Genomic DNA, 21,271 nt, shown 5'->3' with positions numbered 1-21,271 from the left:
CACACGCCTGGACATGGGCCTGGACATCACACACACCCAGACATCTCTCTCAGTCCTGCCTTGCCTTGAGATTTTACTTCTCCACCTAGATGCAAATTCCTTGCTATGAGCGCTTTGGAAATATATGTGCAAAAGAAGAACGAGTGAAGGGGCGCCTGACTGGCTCAGTCGGTAGATCACGCGACTCTTGATCTTGGGGTTGTGAGTTCAAGTCCCACGTTGGGGGTAGAGTTTACTTAAAAAAAACAACAACAACAAAAAGAAGAAGTGAAGAAAAGTATAAGATAGCCATGCAAACTGGCAGGTCCTCAGAGTCTGAAGACAGCAGGGCCAGTGGAGAAGGGAATAAAGTAGAATATTCACCCTCCCTGCTGTGGCCAGCATGACTCCAGCCCTAGGGAAGTGCGGGGCCGCCTGTGAGAGATTTGGCTAGAGCCAGGAAGACCCAGTACCAAGGGACAAGGAGGGGAAGACAGTCCCCCGGTTTCCCACCTGGAGGTGCCTCCCTATCACACTCCACCAAAGGTTTGTGCAAAGCATGAGTACTGCACCTGCATTCAGCTCCCTCCGCCCCTCCATCCTGAGGCAGAGCATGCTGGCTCCGCAGCTTACTCACCGTGTGACTTTGGACAAGTCACTTAGCCTCTCTGAGCATCAGACTTTCCAACTGCAACATGGGAAAGGACTTAAAGAAGCCGCACGGGGTGGAGTTGGAGTGAGGGTCAAGTGCAGTGGAGTCTGTGAAGGCCTGGGTTTGCCTCCTAGAGTCAAGGCCTCTGTGGAACAGGTGAGGCCAGTGGGGGTAGGAGCTGCTCATGCAGGAGGGCAGGAGCCAGGAAGACAGAGGCCTCCTCACCCAGCCCGGGCCAGGACCCAGCACCAGTGAGGTATGCTCTGGGGACCAGGGGCACCATGCTAAACCAGGAACTGTCCCCAGGGACTGTCCAGAGCAGAACATGCACGTTTCTCTTCCAGAATAATCTCAGCACCTCCCACCGCTCCCAGCCGCCCCCTCCTTACACACACACATGCATACACAGCAACACACACCCTCACAGATCACATATCACAATCTCACACAACCTCAAGGCCACAAACCCTCACGAGGACACACACACAGCCCCACCCATCACAGGCACGAACGGATGAAAACTGTGTGCAGCCTCGCGGCCACCAGGACACACACCTGGCCATACACAGGCGCCACTCACCCAATCCCACAGCCACGCAAGCTCCCACGGCGACCACACAGCCTCACATGACCACTGGCCACACCTGGCCCCCCACAGTCACACGGCCACAAAGTTCTGCATGCCGGCACACGAGTCGTGTGTCCGCACGTCCTCGAAGCTGCCAGGCCAGCCGGACCACACCTCAGCACCAGTCACGCATACCCTCTGCTACTGGTTCAGAGGGGGGCCTGGCTGGGGAGTGCCACTGGGGGGGTAGTGACTGATGGCGGGATCCAGCATCTCCGTCATCCAACAACCATTTACTGAGCGGCTTCGGTGGCCCCTCCAACTGAGGCAAATCCTGTCTTCCTGCTGAAACCCTCTCCCTCTGCCTCCACCCTGTGGAGAACGGGGCTGGCTCTGGGGGTGCAGGGGACACAGGCATCAAAGAGCTGTCCTGGTGTGACACAGGAGGCTGAGTGTGGCCACAGCAGGGCCCATGTCCCACTTCAACCACCTACTTGCTTCGTGGTAAAAGCTCCTTTGCCCAACCTCCCCGAACGTCCATTTCTGCGTCTGTAACACGGGATGGCATTACCCCCACCTCCAGACACGCAGGGCTGTTGTGAGGATTGAAGGGGTCACCCCGTGGACAGGCTCGGCCTCCGAGGGGATATCTGGGGGGAGAAAAGGTTTGCAGGTTTGGGGGGACTCATCAGGGCAGCCGTGGGGCTCAGTGCCTCTGAGCTGAGTGCTGCCGTACCCCCCCAGAGGCCACTGGGCAGTGGCAGCCTTGCTCAGAGCTGCATTATTCATGGCGCTCAGCTCTGAGCAGAGGGAAATTTGCTGAGTGATCGACCTAATGTCTTAACACAAACCCATTTAGGCAAAACACCTTTGAAGCGAGAAAGGCAGGGGAAAAAAATAGAAAAGGAAGCAAAGAAGTTTCGAGGCAGGTGGTGGTGAGAGGCTGGTTCCTACCTGCCCCCCACCCAGGGCTTCCTCTCCCCCAGGAGACCCCTGCCCCAACCCAGCCCCCCAGGCCGCACCTTCTCCGACTCTCAGTGGCCAGGGCCGGCATCCTCTGATTGAAGGAATCCTACCCACTTCTCAGATTTGGCTCAGAGGGGAAAGAGTCTGCCCAAGGCTCACACAGCAAGTCAGGGGTCAGGCGGACCCAGGACTGCCGAGTGTGTGCTCAGAGTCCTCTGCCGAGCGGCCCCACCCAGAACAAGACCCCCAGCTCCAGTGACACCCCCTGCCTCCTTGGCCTCAAACTCCACATTCTACCACAGCAGGACCTCTTTCTCCAAGTCAACTCGGACGTTCCCACCCTCAGCCCCAGCCGGTCCCTCTGCTGGAAATACCCTTCCTGCTCCTCTACCCGCCCGACACCCGTTGGGGCTCCTTTTCTCCTCCTCTTCCCCCTGGAAACATGCCAGACCTCTGCCCCAGCCGGAACTCACCGTGCCCACTTAGGCTCGCCTCACACCCTCTCCACCAGCTCGCCCCTCCTCGGCCTGGGCTGGGCCCATTCGTAATTCCCCTGCTTCAGGGCGTGAGGCCTCCCAGCTCTGCCACTTCTTAGCTGGGTGACCTTGGACAAGTTACTTACCTCTCCGGGCCTTATGTCCCGTACTAGAGTGTGAAGAATAAGGGAATATATGAAAGGTGCTCTGAACGCTGCCAGAGTGCACACACGCACTCAGTAAGTGTTTGTACTGTAGTATTATTGTTGGCTTCCCCCATCAGTCCATATGCCCCTTTAAGGGGAGGCTGTGTCTTTCTCCTTTCTAACTCCCCCATTTCCAGCAGAGTGCCAAGCACACAGTAGGTACTAACCAACAGTGGTTGAACAGAGCCTCATTTCCAGCAATGTTGTCTGCCTAGCCTCTTCACACCAGACCCCTTGAGAAGAGGTCAATGAGGGGCTGGTGGTGGGGACCGCTGTGTGGGGCAGGGGTGTGAAGAAGATGACCTCTGGCCACCTCCACCCCCACAGCAGGGACGGAGGCTCAGCGGGGCAGGCAGGGGCCGGGGCGAGGGGCCGGCTGCCGGGCCTGCGGTCTGGCCAGGGACAAACGGGCGGCTGCAGGCCGGGATAAAATATTTAGGAGCCCACATCCCCAGGAAGTGGAAACTGACAAGCAAAATGAAATGTTGAGATGTAATTACCCAGGCAGGCCAAGCATGTCTCCCCGCTGGCGGCGGGCTCTGCACCGCCCCCCCACCTGCTACAAGCAGGCACTGGGTAATGAAGTCCTCCCGGACCCTCTCCCACACCAGTCCTTGCCCCCTCCTCTTCAGGCCAGGCCAGCAGCAGGGGTGGCAGAACAGCAGGACATGCAGCAAACCGGGGGGCCTGGTTCAGCCCTGGCATTGATCTACCCCAGCAATCCCTTCACCCCACTGGGCCTCAGCTTCCTCAGCCAGAAAATGGGACTGCTGAGCCACGCCTGGGAGGGAGGACCCAGACGGTGAATGTGTACGTGCCCCATTAACTGGCTTCGGCAGAGGACAGTAGAAGGACAGCAGTGGACACCGGCCTGACCCAGCGTGCCATGAGAGACTCTCTTGAGGTGCTGGGCTGCCTAGGACTCAGGTTAGTAGAGGCTGATGGACAAACATCTGGGGCTGAGGCCCCAATGTGGGCCCTGAGCTGCAGGGCCCACCTCACCCCAGAAAACTTCCCCAGGCTCTCCCAACACTGTTAGTCCACATCCCAGAGCAGAGAGACAGGGACCCAGACAGGCGCTCCAGGCCTAGATCCTGGGAACAGCCTTGAGTGGGTCTCAGGAGGGCATCCAGGAGCAGGGGAGCTGCGAAAGGGATGTTCAGCTGACCCTCATCCCGCACAGCAGAGCTGAGGGAGGGAGTGCTCCTTTTCGATTGAAACCAGGGCACAGAGAGGGGCCATGATTCGCCTAAGGCAGTCCACACCCATACCGCCCTGGCCCCTCTCCAGGCTGGCACAGTGCTCCTGGGCAGGGCCAGCCTCACCTGGAAGCAGCCAGCTGACCCCTCAGCCATAACCCATTGTGCACCCCCATTCCTGTCAACACCATCTTGCCAGACCAGAGCCCCACACCTACACAAACCCCAGCCTGCCCAGCCCGGCCCCCTACTTCTCCACCCAAACTCCAATCCCATTCCACTACTCGCCTGCCCCAGTGGCTCTCACCTCCCTCAAGGCAAAGTTCAAACTCCTCAGCCCAGTCCCGCCTGAGGCCCTGCACCCTCATCACCCATCTCTCCCCACCTCTAACAGCACCTACAGTTTCCGACACATACCAAGGTGCCCCTCTCTTCCCCCCTTTGCTCAGTCTCTTCTCTCTGACTTTGCCCAATTCCCCCTCCCAAACTCCTCCTTCCTCAAGTCAGCCCCTGACCATTCTTGAGGATTCAGTGCATGGCCCACTCCTCCAGGAAGCCTTCATGGGTATCCCCACGTTCCTTCTTCCTTGGGCACCCATAGCAATCCCAACATCTCCATCACTGAACTTAGCACAGTGAATGAAAATTATGGGAGATGGCCGCTGCCGGGCTCAGAGCATTCACTGATTCAGCAATCGCTTACTAAGCACCAGGCGCTGTCCTAGACACTGTGGGTACAGCTATGAATAGGACAACCCAGAATCCTGCCCTCATGGAGCTGATAGCCATTTATGAAGTAGACAACAGAAGCTGAGGAACAAACTAATTAATTAATTAAGAGTTGGCCTACTGTCCAGAAAGTCTCCTGGCTCCATCTTCAGCTCCTGTCCCCCTGCTTTCCTCTTCTGTCCTCCCCTACCCCATCCTGTCTCTTCTCTCTCTCTCTCTCTCCCTCTCTCTCTCACACACACACACACACACGCACACTCCCCCATTATTCCACAGCCCTTTATGTTCATGCAGTGCTCACATGTTCTCTCATTAATTCCTCCCCATCAGCCCATGACTTAGGTGACCATTTTACAGATAAAGACCCACAAGCCGGAGCCTTGTCTTGGCTGCCTCCACCTTCCTTTTCTCCAGCTTATCTTCCCCCTCTCCTCCACTTTTCCATCTTTCTCCCACCTTCTGGGGTGACTGGCAAGTTGCCTCCTCTCTCTGAGCCCATTTCCCTATCTGTAAAATGAGGCGGGCAAGGCAGGCTCTGGGAGCTGGTAAACGGGGCCTGTGCTTCCCTCTCCCCCACCTCCCTCAGCAGCCAGAACTGCGTCCCTCCCCAGCTTCATGCTCCTCCTTCCCTCCCCTCTCCTGTTGCTTGTCACTTTGTCTTGCTTCCTCCCCCAATCCCAAGGCCTCCCTTGGGTCCCAAAATGTCTGTAAAATGGTCATTAGCTTTCCTTCTGGCTCATTAAAAATGAGAATTTGCATAGAATATCCATATGATCATTCTGTCTACAGCAAAATGGGACATGGATATAAGGCACCACGCAAGTCAGGAAGAAAGGGGAGGACAGTCACAACGGGAGGGGTAAGAACCCCAATCAGGAAGAGGCCAAGAGCTCACTACTGGGGTCTCAGGCCTCAAAATCAGCCCCCCTTGGGCCCTTTCCTGGCCTTTCTGATGGCTAATTCACCTGTTTCTGTCATTCTTACAGTAACCAGCCAAGTAGGGACTGCAATTATCCCCATTTTACAGATGGATAAACTGAGAGGCAAAGAGGAAGAATGACCTGTCCAAAGACACACAGCAAGTCTGCGGCACTCCGGGGGCGGGGGGGCATCACTCTCTGCCATGGGCCAGGCTCCCCCAACCCACGTAGGCCTGCGGCTCTCCCAGGAAGGCTGCCCCTCCTCACTCTCAGGAGGAAGATGTCAGGAAGAGCCACACCAGTCATGCAGTTCTCCCACCCAGAACACCCTCCTGCTCCTCTGGGACAGGCCCACCTGTTCTTTAACTCTCTTCCCATCACCCCCTCCTCGAGGAAGCCCCCCTCCCCAAAACAACTGCTTAGCCAGATGCAGAGATTTCTGGAGACAAAAGTGTCCAAACCTCTTCTCCCAGCTATAAACAGCTGGCCCTTGAACAACACGGGTTTGAACTATGCAGGTCCACTTGTATGTGGATTTTTCTTGATACAGTACAGTGTTGTAAATGTATTTTCTCTTCCTTAGGATTTTCTGGATACCATTTTCTGTTTTCTAGCTTGCTTTATTGGAATAGCACAGTATATACCTATAACATACAAAATACATGTTAATCAACTGTTTATGTTATCAGTAAAGTTTCCGGTCAACAGGAGGCTATTAATAGTTAAGCTTTGAGGGAGTCAAAACTTATATGCAGATGTTCAACTGCGCAGGGGTTAGCACCCCTAACCCTCGTGCTGTGCAAGGATCAATTGTAATTACATTTAGACCTGCCTCATCCCAAAAAGAATTCACAGCAGTGCCCAGAAATAAATATACTTGGCAAAAAAGAATTTGATAACAGAATCGAGGGAAAGGAACCTCCACCTTACAGATGAAGCTTTGCTCAGCAGCCACAGACTGGCAGAGAACTGGCAGTCTGTTGGGACCAAAGCCAACCTGGACACCCCCAGATGTCCGGCCTTGGGGGCCACTGCCACTGTCCGTGGTGCTGAACTCAGGAGCACATGGGCGACTTCCCATCCCCATGTAATCTAGGATCAAGTCCTTCCGGCTTGAGCTTCAAAATACACCCTAAATCTGTCCCTTCTCATCTTCCCCACCCCCAGTCTAAGCCATCAGCATTTCTCACCTGTGGAGGAGGAGTGGCCTCCTCACTGGCATTCCTGCCTCAGCCCCTGCTCCCACACAACAGCTGGAAAGCTCCTGTTAAACCCAAGTCTGTTAACATTCTTCCCCTGCTCACAATCCTCCACTAGTTCCCATCTCATTCAGAACAAAAGCTAAGATCCTCCCAGGGGCCCACAAGGCCCCACCTGATCTGCCCCTCTTCTACTTCCCTCTACCTCACTCACTCTGCTCCTGCCTCTTGGTTATTCCCCAAATGCCAAGCAGGCTCCCACATCAGGGCCTTTGCACTTGCTGGTTCCTCTGCCTGGGGCACTCCTCCCAGAGATCTCAAGCCTCACTCTCTTACTGCATTTCGGGCTCTGCCCAAATGCCACCTCTTCAGAAAGGCCTTCCCTGACCACCTTATATGAGATAATCTCCCCTACCTGGCCCTCTCTGCCCACTTATGCTGCTTTATTCTTCTCCATAACATGCCATCAGCATTATATTATATTGTATATATACATATATACATATATATGTATATATATGTGTGTATATATATATATATATATACAATTATATCTATTGTATCATATAATGATGCATTTACTTGTTTGCTGTAAGCTCCTCTGGCCCTCTCCCCAAATGGGAGCTCACAAGGCCAAGGATCTTCATCCGTTTGGTCCACTGCCATATGCCCAGTATCCTGGTGCAATGCCTGGCACACAGTAGGTGCTCGATAAATATTTATCCAGCAAATGAGTGAATTACCATACAGAGGCGAGAGAGGAAGTGACTGAAGAGGAGAAGAAATGTCCCTCCCCTACTCACCAGCTACATCCCACAAAGCTGACTCTATGTGATTTAGAGGCCCGGACTCCATCTTTCTGAGTCCTCCAAAACCCCAGGAACATGAGGGAAACCAGCACTGAAGGAGTGACCACCAAGGAATGTGTCCCTCCCCACCTCTGGGGCCTGTTAGACAGGACCTCTCACAGATTCCTACACAACCACCATGACTTGGTGACTCCTGATCCATCCCCCCAACCCCCCCACACACACACACTCCCCATCAGAGGAGCCCCTCCACCTCCTCCTTCTCCCCTGGCCCTGAGCAGAACCTCTGGCCTTTGTTGGGGGCAGTCCTCCTAGGTCCCTCCCCACAGCTGACCCACCAGTGTCTCCCTGGAGAAAGACGGGTGACAGGAACAAATACTTCATTGAAGGAAGGCTCCACCTTCCTTCTCTCAAGCTCCCGAGTCACACAAACCTAAGTGCCAACCCCACCTCAGCCACGGACAAGCAGTGGGGGCCCAGGCTCTCCTGTGGGCATGCTGAGCCACGCTCACTTCTATTAAAAAAAAAAAAAACAAAAGGAAAATTCTCAGAGTGGCTGTGTAGGGGTTGACACTAGGGCCAGGGCCTGGCAGCTTCTGTGAGGATGGTTAATGAGATGTCCCCAAGAAATATGTATATTAAAACACAAGAAGAGGGGCGCTGGGGTGGCTCAGTCAGTTAAGCGTCCGCCTTTGGCTCAGGTCATGATCCTGGGGTCCTGGGATCGAGTCCTGCATTGGGCTCCCTGCTCAGCAGGGAGTCTGCTTCTCCCTCTGCCTGCTGCTCCCCCTGCTTGTGCACTCTCTCTCTCTGACAAATAAAACCTTAAAAAAAAAAAAAAAGGAGATTCAGGGGTCTTCACCCAGGCCAGGCTGGCTGATGGGCCAGGGCAGGAGTTGGAGCCTACTGGGGCTCAAAGACTCTGGGACGAGGGCTGGTGGACACGGAATAACAAGCAAAAATGGCTACGAGCCTCCTTCAGTGTGTCCACCTGTGTGAGCCCATTGAAGAAGGCACCCAGCCCCTTCCTGGACTTGCTGATGAAGAACAGGAGGCTCAGGAAGGGAAAGGGACTTGCCTAAGGTCACACAGGAGTAGAGGATGAGTCTGAGACCCCACTCAGGACGCTCAACAGCCCCATACAGGCCTGAAGCAGGAAGTCTCAGGGTGACAAATAAAGAAAACGGTGAGCTCACAGGGTCTTTCCAGGGCTGCAGGGAAAAAGCAGTATGGGGCTTGCATCAGCTACATCTCCAAGGAGCTCAGAGTGGGGGGTACTGGGGACCCCACCTCTGATAGGAAAACAGGCTAAAGTCCAGCAGTCAGCCAACAGGTAAAGAGGGTCCCTGGAGGTCAAGTCCCAAACCCGAGCAGGGAAGGTCACTGGCCTTCACCGCTTGCTCTTTAACAAAGGGGAAGAGCTCAGAAGGGATCAGATTAGTGTGCACAGGGCTCCTCTGTGGGCTCAGGTTGGGGCCCAGGAACAAGAGACATACTGGAAGCTAGAGGCCAACCCTATGGTACCTGGACTTCCATGTGGCGAGGACAGATAGAAAAGCCGAGAGAGGCACCTGGGTGGCTCAGTCGGTTAAACATCTGCCTTCAGCTCAGATCGTGATCCCAGGGTCCTGGGATCAAGCCCCACATCGGGCTCCCTGTTCAGCAGGGAGTCTGTTTGTCTGCCCCTCCCCTGGCTTGTGCTCTCTCTCACTCGCTCACTCACTCACTCTCTCTCTCTCAAATAAATAAAAAAAAAAATCTTAAAAAAAAAAAAAAGCCAAGAGAGGTGAGTGAGGCATGCAGAGCTGCACGCTGGGGCACCTCAGAGGTCCCCTAACCCATCACCTCCGCGTTGGTGATCAGGCTGACACTCCGCAAGGGAAAGTGACAGGCCCAGGGTTACGTAGCCACCCAGAGACGGAGGCAGAACTAGACTGGGCCCCCGCGCCCCCACTCTGATTAGTCATGGCAACAACTGACACCTTTGGCAGCATGGTGTTTCGTGTGCTGAGGGTCTTACACCGATTTACTCACTTCATGCTCATGGCAACCTAAAAGGCGGGTACTATCAATATCCACCTTTCACCAGGTGGAAACTGAGGCCCAGAGACCCTAAGGGACCGCTCACGGTGGTTCAGCTCCTGGTGGCAGAGCCAGCATCTGGACTCTCAACCACTCTGCCCTACTGCAGCGTCCAGGGGACAGCACTCAGAAGGTCAAAGCTACAACGGGTCTGCCACCAACAAAGGGAAAAAAAATTTTTTTTAAGATTTTATTTATTTATTTGACAGAGACACAGCGAGAGAGGGAACACAAGCAGGGGGAGTGGGAGAGGGAGAAGCAGGCTTCCCGCAGAGCAGGGAGCCCGATGCGGGGCTCGATCCCAGGACCCTGGGATCATAACCTGAACCGAAGGCAGATGCTTAACAACTGAGCCACCCAGGCGCCCCAAAGGGAAATTTTTTTTAAACCTCAAAGAAATCTTCAAACGTGCTCCACAAAGGAGGCTGGTGAGAGAAAATGTTGCTTCCTGCCCAAGAGGGCAGGCATGCAAACTCAGAGCAACAAGGGCTTGGCGGCTAACATCTTCCTCCTCCTGTCATTCCCGTCAAGCTTGGAGCCAAACCCAGAACGGAGCCCGGCCCCGCTGTGATAGGCCAGGGTGAACACATCAAAGACGAACCGCAGAGAGCAGGAAAAGTGACCCGATGACACCCAACACAGGGGACGCACAGAATCAAGAAGTGTCAGCGCCCTGCCAAAGGCCAGAGTGGCAGAGAAATCAGAGTGGACAGGCCAAGTCCCCAAGGCGGGCCAGGCAAGCTCGGGCTTCGTCTTCACAGCAGTACGAAGATGGACCTGGCAATCACCGAGCAGTCACATTGATGCCAGCACCTTGCCAATCTCCAAGCGCCGGCCAGGAGACCCAGCTGGCACGCAGTGGGCCTCGTGGCCCGGCAGGGGGTGCCCATGCCAGGCCCACTTAATTTCCACCTACATTAGAGTGACGGGCAGCAGACCAAGGCAGTGGAAGACGTGATGGGTCTCAAGCCCAGGGCAGCCTGGTTGCTAAGCTAGAATGGTGGCGACTGGCTGCGAGGTGGGGCCCACTTCCGCTCCGCATCCTTGGAGAACGCACGGCCAGTGGGCAGGGCATCCTGGGCCCTGGCTGCCGGGTCCCTGTGCTGTGGCTTCAGGAAGCAGCTGGGGAGAGAGTCCAGAGGTCTCCCCCTGAGAAGATGCTGCAAGCTCATACACACCAAGCTAAACCAGTGGCAGGACTCCTCCCTGCTTCCGGCCCCCCAGTCCCTTGGCTGATGTCAACCACATTTCATCTGACTGGGGGTGAGAAGATTGCATGCTCCAGGCTCTGTCCCTGTGCCATTGGTCCCAATCATCCCTGAACCAAAAGACCAAACTCTGAAGCATCCCCATTTGACACCCATTCCTTTAGGTCTTGAGGGATGTCTTCTTTTCCTGCACTTCTCTGAGAGCCCTTGCTGATGGAGAAAAATAAATGTCTGTAGCCTGGCGCCCTGGACTGTGAGGACACAGCCTACGGGGGGCAGAGCTAGACGCTGGAGATGAGCTGACTCTCCTGTTACAGAAGAGAGAAGGAGGCCCCAGAAGGGCAGTGACGCACCCAAGGACAGAGGGCTGGTCATCTGTTGGCCCACGTGTTCATTCTATCAACTTCTATTAAGGCCCCGCTGTGTGCAAGGGAGGGTGAGAAGCACAGAGCCAAGTGAGCCCTGTCCTTCCCCAGCATCAGGGGGCACAGAGCCATATGGAAGAGGCTCAGGGAAAGTTCAGTAGGCATTGGGGTGGGTGTACTTGAGGCTTCCCAGGTGGTGAGCCCTGGGGACCATCATCCTCCCTCCAGGTGAGCCTCTCTGCATGGGGGGAGAGCAGATGAGGGAAGCCTGCAGGGAGGCAGGGCCTTGGTCTGAGCCTTAAGGGCAGAGAGGACCCTCCAGGGCCCTGAGCAAGTGGGACACAGCAGGTGGAAACGGTATGTGCTAATCCACTCCCTGGGGTAAGCAGACATGACCCCAACTGCCAAAAAAATTTTAAATACAGCATTGGCTTGAAAACACCCTGCTCAGCTCTCTCTCACATTGGTCCCTGTCCCATGGCCACAAGGACAAGCCCCTCAGCGGGGTCCCATCTGCCTGACTCACTCCTACCGCCAGCGTCTTGCTCATGCTGTTCCCCCAGCTGGCATGCCCTTCCCCTCCTCTTCACTTGTCTAAGCCCGTCTCGCTGCGCCAGGTCCCGCGCAGCCCTGCAGTATAGCTCTTCCTTTAACAGATGCATCATCACATCCCTTCATTCCCTTATTCGGGCAAACTCCACTGAGCCCTACTGCACGCAGGGCAGGGCGCGAGGTCTGGTGGTGTACCGCTCCTCCCGTGCCCACCGAGAGCCAGCAGGGCCCCTAACTCTCTCTCTTCTCACACCGGGGCTGCCTACCCCGGGGGGTGCGAAGCCCAAGCCAGCTGGGAAGCTCAAGCAGGTCTGGAAGGCTGAGCCTCTTCCCCTCAGGACGAAGAATCCCAAGACAGGCACTGTCGCAAGAAATGAGAGGAAGTGGAGCCCCGCGTCTCAGCCTGACGCAGCTACAGAGCGGCCCTGGGCTCTCATATCCCTGCTTCTTGCCTCCAGGAAAGGATTCTGTCCTCGGGGAGTCAGGAGAGGGCCGGGGCCAGCCAGGGAGCTCAGTGGGGAGTTGGAAGCTGGGATCCCGGGGCCACCCGACCCAACCCCAGGTGCCTCTGCTCTGTCGGCCTCAGTCTGCCCTTCTGCAGGCTGGGAGAACAACCTCAGGCCCCTGGGAGAAGAGCTAAGGAAGTAAGTAGCTGGGGGCTGGGCTTTATGGTCACCCATTCCCCAGACATTTACTAGGCAGCACTATGTGCCAGGGACTGACGTAGGGATGCAGCTGAGAGCAAAATGGGCAAAATACCTCTGCCCTTGTGGACCATAAACAAATATAAACTCACTTGTCAAGTGCTATAAGAAAAACAGAGCCAGGAACAGGGAAGGGAGAGTAACCGGCCAGGAGGGGCTGTCTTAGATACTGTGGTCAGAAAGGCCTCTCTGAAGAGGGGACAGCTGGGAAGACACCTGAATGCACAGAGGATGTGGGCCACGTGGCTATTCAGGGAAAGACAATTCCAGACAGAGGGGCCAGCCAGTGCAAAGGCCCTGAGGTGGGCTGATGTCCAGAGTGTTAGAGGAGCAGTGAGGAGGCAGGTGTGGCTGCAGCAGAGAGATGGACGAGAAAAGAAGGAGAAAAGGCCAGGGGCAGCGGGAAGGGAAGCAGGCATTCTGTCCACCCTTAGGAGGCCTTGGATCCTGGGGACACCCTGGGACAAACCTCTCCTCTCTGGTTTCCCAGATACATAAGCAGAGTCAGCACCCCCAACCCGGTGCCACAATCTTTCCAGCTGGCCGAGCTCTTCCCCCATCCCCTTAGAGCCTCCAGGAGGAGAGTGTTCCTTTTACAGCAAGAGATGAGTCCAGAGATGTCACAAACGCAGTGGGATGAGGAGGCGCCCCAGCCTTGAGCCTCGGCTGCCGGCCCTGCCAGTCTCCATCCGTGCTGCTGCGCTGACCCGGGCCATCTAAATGCAAGTCTGACGCTCAGCCCTGGGAGCTGGAGCTGGAGGTCAGACCAGCAACAGCTTGACTCACCAGTGTCTCCGGAATACCAATAGGGGACACAGGGACACAGCGGGGAGATGAGACTTTGGAACTTCTCACTAAGCAAGGGGCAGGACGTCCTCCAAGGAGCAGGCTGACCCATCCACCCCCACCCCCTCCTGCCCTGTCACCACCCAGAGCGGCCATCTTGTTCCCACCCTAGGAGCACAGGCCTGGATGTGCCTAGGGTGCTGGAATCGCTCACCAGAGAGGACCAGAACCAAAGCCCCCAGGTGACCCCATGGAGAAGCCCCTGCCAGGAGCTGGCCTGTGTCTTTCCTGCCGCATGCACCAGAGGTGGGGGAGCCACCCGCTGGATTCAAATTCCACTCCTGCTATTTTCCAGCTGTGTGACCTCAGGGGAGTTGCTTAACCTCTCTGATCCTCAGTTTTGCCATCCATATAATGGGGTTGTCTTGAGGGCTAAATGAGTTAACATGCATGAAGTACATAAAACAAGAGCTGGTCCATTGAAGGACTCCATCAATATTACCTAATATCATGCATTCTCCCACCACCCACGCAGGAGGCCTGGGCTGCTACTCACACTTCTGTTTGACCTTGAGCAGGCCCCTTCACCTCCCTGAGCCTTTGTTTTCCTCCTCCGTGAAATGGAGCACTACGGGAAGTAAACTGAGGCTCACATGGGGCCCCATGGGCAGAGAGATGCTGTGGGGGTATAAAAGTTTATACCCCAGACCCCAACCCTGAGGGGGCCCAGGATGGTGGAGGGAGGCACTGAGCACAGGGCCACGTTGGTACCACCCCCTCAGGCTGTCTCTCCCTCCTGGGGTGACTCACTCCCATTATCTCCAGAGCCCAGGCGGGGCCTGCTCTGCATGCCTAATCCCAGGTTTTACTCAGCAGCCTGGCCAGGAGGAGGGAGTCCTGGCGTTCAAAGATGGGGAAATGCACCAGACGCCTCACATGAGCAGGCACACGCACAAAGGCCTGTCCACGGACACCCCTACCGAGGCAGGTCCCCCAGGCACATGTCCAGAAAATCACATACATGCACCCCTCACCCCGATGCGTGTCCCGCCCTAGCTGCTTTTGGAGCTCACCTCGCTGCGCGGGCGCCACCAGCCCAGCTGTCCTATCCTAGCCTCGCCCCTGAACATGACCTGTAGCTACCGTTAGTGCCCAGCCTTGTCCCTGCGGGCCCTCCAGCTCTCCCTGGGCCTCCCTAGGAGCGGCCAGGCGACAGGGAGGGCTGCAGCCCAGGCAGCGGGACCCTGGAAAAGAGCCCTCTGATGTGTGTTTCTGAGCTCCCACACCCGTGGGCCAGAAGCATGTTCCATTCTGGCAGCGACCAGGTGAGAAAACCAAAACTGAGCCGCTGAGTGACTGTCCTGGGCTCTCACAGCCAAGAGGCAGCCAAGCCAGAGCCCAGATCTGTCTTCCAGAAGCTGCCCGTTAACCACACGCTGCCACCTCGGTGAGGGGAGACAGACAGCCTGGCTCCAAGTCCTGCTCCAATACCTCGCTGTGTGAGCCTGGGCAAGCCACCTCCCCCCTTGGAGCCTCAGTTCCCCCCTCTGTAAAATGGGAACAGAAACACTGGACCCACAACGTTGTTACCCGGATTCACGATAGTGCAGGGAGGGTGCCTAGTACAGGGCAGGGCTCAGTCAAGGGCCACAGCATGGCCTGGGGCATGAGCCACACGACTGAATGATTGGGGTGGGAGAGGGCAGCGCTGATGGGGGCTGGGAAACGCTGGCCAGGGCTTTCTTTAAGCCCTGTGCCAATGGCCCAACCCATGCTGAGTGCTACACAAGAGCTCCCCACCCAGAAGAGAGAGCTGGGTTCCAGTCCCTGGTCCCCCACATCCTGCTTATATGGCCTTGGGGAAATGACCTACTCCTTTGGGCCTCAGTTTCTTCATCTATAAAATGGACGCAATGGTGCTCCCCTGCAGGACCCCAAGCCCACACAGCAGGCACCCAGGACTCACTGGCCAAGCTCTCCCCTCAGCTCTGATGTGCATCCTCCACCTGGCAAGCACGCCCTCCCCTCTACCCTGCTGCCTGGCACTCCTCTGAGCAACTCACAGATGATTTATACTTCAGAGGACGAATCAATACTATATACGGCCAAAGACATCTTTAATCTTTCACAGGGATTAGGCTACAAGGTACAGCGGCCTCTTTCTACAGGCCGCTCAATTCTGATTTCAATTTGACCAGCTGGAGCACGGCTTTCTCTCTCCTTTTCTTTTCACCCACCTAAAGACGTTCCTCCAAATCAAATTTCATTTAGCGGGGGGGGGGGGGGCAGGGAGGCCTAAAGGCCCGTACACGAGAGTGGGCCCAGCCAGGGCCCTGGGGCTGCAAGGGGAGACAGGAGGAGGGTCTCAGGACATGGGAGGTCAGGCCCTCGGTGATGGGATGGGGTGCAGGGGGCACTGTGAGGGACACCTGTGCCAGACCAGGAGTGCCCCGAGCCACGGGCCCTAGCAGCGCAGCTAGTTCTCTTCTTTTTCTAGAATTCCTTTGTAAAATCTTGCGTAGACTATATATTTTCTGACCACCAAATGCCTGATTAGATGCTTGTGGAAAATTCAAACAATAGTCTAAGTTTCAGCCAAAATGCAATACCTCGGGACACCTGGGTGGCTCAGTCGGTGAAGCGTCTGCCTTTGGCTCAGATCATGATCGAGAGGGTCCTGGGATCAAGCCCCGTGTCGGGCTCCTTGCTCAGTGGGGAGTCTGCTTCTCCCTCTCCCTCTGCCTGCTGTTCCCCCTGCTTATGCTCTCTCTCTCTCTCTCTCTCTCTGACAAATACATAAATAAAATCTTTTTTTAAAAAAATGCAATACCTAGGCCTCACCCCAATCCCATGCCTCTCCCACTCTTAAGATGTCAGCAGGTGTCCCTCCAGGCTGTGTGTGTGTGTGTGTGTGCATGTGTGTGTGTATCAGTCTGTCTGTCATGCCCCCATCTGTGGGAAACGGGGGCAGAAGATGGAGTGATGACTACAAAAGCAGGTATGACCTCTAGCCCTGGCGCCAGACTGCCCGGCTTCAAATCCCTTCTCTACCTGTTTACCTGTATGACCTGGGGCTGGTTATTACTTGGCCTCTCTATGCCTCAGATGCCTCCCCTGTAGAATGGGGGGTGTCCACCTCACTGCGTAGGGAGGATTACCCAGGACAACAGGGGTCAAACGTGTGCTCAGCAGCTGTGAGGTACAGAGGGAAAGCCATGTAAGTACTGGGAGTGGCTTCTAGGTCCCTCGTGCCCGGGACTGAATACCACTGAACACTAAAATTCTAGGCTTTCTGTCCCTCCTTCTAGCACTTTTGTCCCCAAATCCTGCAGAGACTGCACCTGAAACAGAGGGCGGTGGGCTTGCTTGGGAAAGGATGCCAGCCATTGAGGATAGGAACCGGCAGAGTGCGGTGGGTGGGGCCAGCCCAGAGAGAGGTGCCCGTGTCGGAGCAAAGCAGTAAAGGACATATGGGCAGCCAGAGGGAGGGGGCTGTGGCACTACCAGGGGGCCCCAGGGAGCTGCCGCCCACCTGCCTGGAGGTGGGAGTGGGAGCCCGTCCAGCCCATGCTCCCCTCTGCCTGGCCAGTCGCCGGCGTGGCAAGTGGCCGGAAGCCCGGCCATCGGTCAGGGCCACCCCACTTCTGTCCTGTCTACCAGGCTGCAGGCACCCGAGCTGCTCTAGCTGTACAATTAAAGGGGCTTATCTGAGACTTATAGCAGGATTATGCCCACAGGGTGTTACCAACGTCAGCCTCTGGATACTCTGTGGTTCCGTAGGAAAAGCAATTAGAGTCCCGGGGTCATGCGGGTATAAATATACCCAGTGAGCTATTTAGAGATAGAGCCTTGGGAGAGGCCCAGGGCCCCTCTGCCAGGAGCTGGGTCTGTCAGGAGGGGAGAAGCCTGTCTGCTTCCCCCAAACACCCCACCCTCAATGAACTGGCCCGCTTGGCAAGGCTCACCCAGACCCAGGTGGAGCCCCCGACCCAGGGGCCTGACTGCTGGGCTGGCCGCCCACCACCACGGCCCCGTGTGCAGGCTGCCTTCCTCAGCACAGCCATCAGAACTGACCCTCTGAGCAGGCCAGGCTTCAGGCTGCCAGGAGTGTTAACCCTTGCTGTGCCAGCCTCTTATTGCTTGTGGATATCTAAAACTTTATCCCTGGAGCTTCTGAGGACAGTTAAGGGAAGGTGGGGAGCTTCATGGGGGGAAAGGTGGCTTGTGGTAAGGGGTTGGTGGCGGTTGGGGGAGACCTCCAGGACAGCACATCCCTTTCCCAGCTCCTCACATCCCAACCACGGGCACCTACTTCCCTGAAGCCACAAGGAACCAGCATAACGCTGCCCGCCCCGGTCTCTCCCTCCCACCACACAGCCAATGCCTCACACAACCCTGGCTCCAAGGACCTGCTGGCTGAGCCCCATCTCCTGGGTCCCTGAGACCCTCCCTAAACAAAGCCACCTCCACCCCATCCCCTTCTCCCTCTGCCTGAGAACAGCACTGTTCCACTGGCTCCCATGCCAGAAAGATCGACAGTCCCTCCGTCTGCCTGGCCTGGTCGGCAAAAGTCATTCCCATCCACCCCCTAGCCCTGGGGGCTACCTAGCTGGCCAGCAAGGCCACGGACGGCTCCCCAGGGCCCAGGAGACAGATGGAGGTCCACGAGGGGAATGGCCCAGGGCAGGCAGAGCCCACGGCAGGCAGAGCCCACGGCAGGACCCAGAGAGCCTCTCAGGCAGCGCTGGGCCACTGTCCCAACATCCCCGTTCCCGAGCATGACTCACCATCCTCCCGGGACTTCTGGATGAAGGCCTCCACGCCGCTCTCGCCGTAGCTGCCCTCTGAGGCCAGTGTGGACACGTAGTTCCACTTGAGGGCGCGGACGATGTCTACCATGGCCTGGGCCTGGTACGTGTCTGAGGGCACCACGCGGGAGAAGAAGTCGTAGCGGCTGTTGTCACTCAGGTCGGGGGCTGTGGAGGCGTAGCTGATCTGGGGGATCTGGGGGCGAGAGGGGCCGCTGATGGGGGCGGCTGGCACCCCCACCGTGCCCAGCCAGCACCACACCACTCCACACCAGTCTCCTGCCCATCCGCACAGCCTCGGGACTGCCCCAGCCCTTCTTGTCCTGAGGGACACCCTGTGATGTGGGCGGGGTGGGTCCTAGCCCGCTTGACACGGGAGGAAACTGAGGCCCAGAAGTGTGAGCACCTGGTTGGGTGGCCCTCCCCTGGCTCCAGCCCAGAGTCCCAATGCCTCCCACCTCCTCTCAGCTCCCTCCACCCCGGGGCCTCCCCATGTCCTCCCCCATCCCCAGTGGGAGTGAGACTGACATCAGGGTGAGAAGTGACTGGCGCATCAGCATCAAGCCCTCCTCTTCCAGAAAAGTGTCCCAACCAGCATCACCTGGGTCCTGTGGCTGGTGGTCCCCCAAACACACACACACACACACACACACACACACACACACACACACACACACCAGGGGATCATATAGGATTACACACATAAACACGCACCAGAGCCTCTGGGTGCCTCCATTTACAAAAGGGCTAGAAGATCCCAGCAGGGGAAGATCCCTAGGTGGATGACACAGTTCAGCCTATGGATGGGGTTGGGATGAGGGTGTCAAGAGGGGCCCTGAGAGGTCATTTGGCCCATCACCCTCCCCCAGGCAGCCCCTCATGTCAGCACCCAGCAGACCCTGAACTCACAGCTCCTTCGTCCTGCCCAGCTCAGAGGAGACAGAACCTGGGTCCCCACAATTATCCCACAGCCCTGGCCACCCTGAGGATGGAATCACAGGAAGACAGAGTGGGTGGGGCCCCCAGGAAGGCCCTCTCTCCACAGCCTGGGACACAGGGTCCAGACAGGCCTCCACAGCAGACTCCAGGCCCCTGCCCCCGGCCCTGGTGCTCCCAGCCACAGAGCACCTTTGTGCCCCCACAGACCTCACGTGGGCCCTCTCCCTGCAAAGGCGAGATGCAGAGCCCTTAAGCTGTCCTTCTTCCTATGGCTGACATCCAACCCAAGGACAAAAACCTCCTGGCCAGTCTGTGGCCACTGCGGGTGGGAAATGTTCCAGGGGGCGAAAGGATCTGGGTGCCCCCGGGACAAGTGGTCGCCCACCTGGCCTATGCCTAGGGTGTCCCCATCCCCAGGGACAGCAGGGGTCCGCCTTCCACAAAGGACGCCCATGAGGACAAGGACATAGCCCAGCTCGGCCCCCCGTGACGCCCCCCAGGTGGGTCCAGAAGGCCCCTCATTGTCTCCCCTCACTGAACTCACTCAGGAGAAAGGGAAAGATGGGGGTGGGGAAAACGGATGATAGCTTGTCCAGATTCACTGAGCAACTAAGGGTGACCCCAAGCCCTCTCACTGTAGCTCTTGTGGTCTTTCTAAGATGGCATATAACCCCCATGGTACTGTTTGTAAGAGCAAACCTTTGGAAATAATCTGGTAAAACAAACAAACAAACAAATAAAAAAAAAAACCACAGCCCTACAAGGAATACTACTCAGCCGTGAAAAAGATCCTGGGAGCTCTCCAGGCGAGGCTCGGACAGCTCTCCAAGACCCACAGCAGAAGCAAAGCAGCGAGGCCGGCTCCGCGCGTGAGCAGCACCCTGCCTATCATGGGCGGGGGCAGGATGGACCCTCCCCACTCTGAAACAAAACAGCCTCCGGAGAGGGAACTGGGTGGCTGGGGGACAGGGTTGAGGGGAGAGCCTTCCCCTGGTACCCTTTGTATGTTTTGCATGCAGGATGATGCAAACATACCACCTGCTTGGAAAACCACACTACAATCTTCCCGAGCACCTGCATCCGTCCCCTCTCCTACTTGTGTCTGTGGCCTCCGAAAACTAGCCAGTCCCCTCTGCCGTGGAGAGCGCTGAGCATGCACACAGCACCCTCTAGAACGTGGTCTCTGTTTGGACAGTTGGTGGTTAATTTTAGGAGCGTCGTCTGCCAAGGGGTATCATGGTTTTAGGGGTTGGTTGGTGTTTAAGTGTCTGTCATTCAGAGCAACGTCTCTCAGCCTCAGCACTACTAAGACTTTGGGGGTCTGATTCTTTGTTGGGGGGCTGTTCTGTGCACTGAAGGATGTCTGGCAGCATCCCCATCCCCTACTCATAGATGCCGGTAGCACACCCCTCTCCCAGTCGCGACAATCAAAAATGTCTCCAGATATTGCCTAGGGCCCCCCGCGGTGCAGAACCATCCCCAGTGGAGACCTATTGCCTTAGAGGTCTGTACTGAAACACTGAGGGGGGCGGTGATATGATGAGGTCTGGGGTTCGCTTCAAAAGCATCACAATGGGAGCACATGGAAGAAGAAAGAACGATGGCCAAGAGCAGACAACTCTGAGTCCCATGTACTTGGGGGCTCACCACCCCATTGGTTTTGCACATGGCCGAAATGTCTGGATTTAACACATTTTTAACAATAAAACAAAACAAAATCGACAGCACCCCTGGGGCATGCCGCTGAACAGAAGAGCCCCAAATTTGGAGCTGGAGCCAGAGTAGGTGTTGGAGAGGGCGGGGCCAGGACCTGCCTTCCCAGCAGGTCCCGAGAGAAGACAGATTTGTTTGTCAGCTTCCCTCGGTGCCTGGCCCTCAGCAAAGAGGGCTCATCGCACGCCCAGGAACACACTCTCTTCCTGATTAGGAGAAGCTTGTCTCCTACTTCTGATGTTTTCTCCCAACACGGCACTGGAGTCAAAAGGGACTGTACCCAGCAGAGGGGCAGGAAGCCCAGGGAGGTCTCAGGGCCCCTCACACAGAAGACGGCTCCCTCACCACCTCATTCCTCCCTCCAAGCCTCCTCCCACCTCTCCTGTAGTTCGGGCACTCAGCATGGGCCGG

General features: G+C 56.5%; 1 protein-coding gene across 3 annotated transcripts in view; it reads right to left on the bottom strand.

Moving 5' to 3' along the window:
- GRM4 (glutamate metabotropic receptor 4) overlaps positions 1 to 21,271 on the bottom strand; it is a 118,180-nt gene that overhangs the window by 45,638 nt on the left and 51,271 nt on the right. For all 3 annotated transcript variants that reach the window (XM_025862418.2, XM_073884789.1, XM_073884790.1), the window contains exon 3: positions 18,188 to 18,404. In XM_025862418.2, the coding sequence (XP_025718203.1) occupies positions 18,188 to 18,404 (217 nt within the window). The remainder of the gene's footprint in view (positions 1 to 18,187; positions 18,405 to 21,271) is intronic.

This window comes from Callorhinus ursinus, unplaced genomic scaffold, assembly GCF_003265705.2.
Source record: "Callorhinus ursinus isolate GAN/ISIS: 27379988/994484 unplaced genomic scaffold, GSC_fseal_2.0 scaffold59, whole genome shotgun sequence".
NCBI lineage: Eukaryota > Metazoa > Chordata > Mammalia > Carnivora > Otariidae > Callorhinus > Callorhinus ursinus.
This window is presented reverse-complemented; position numbering and strand designations above follow the sequence as displayed.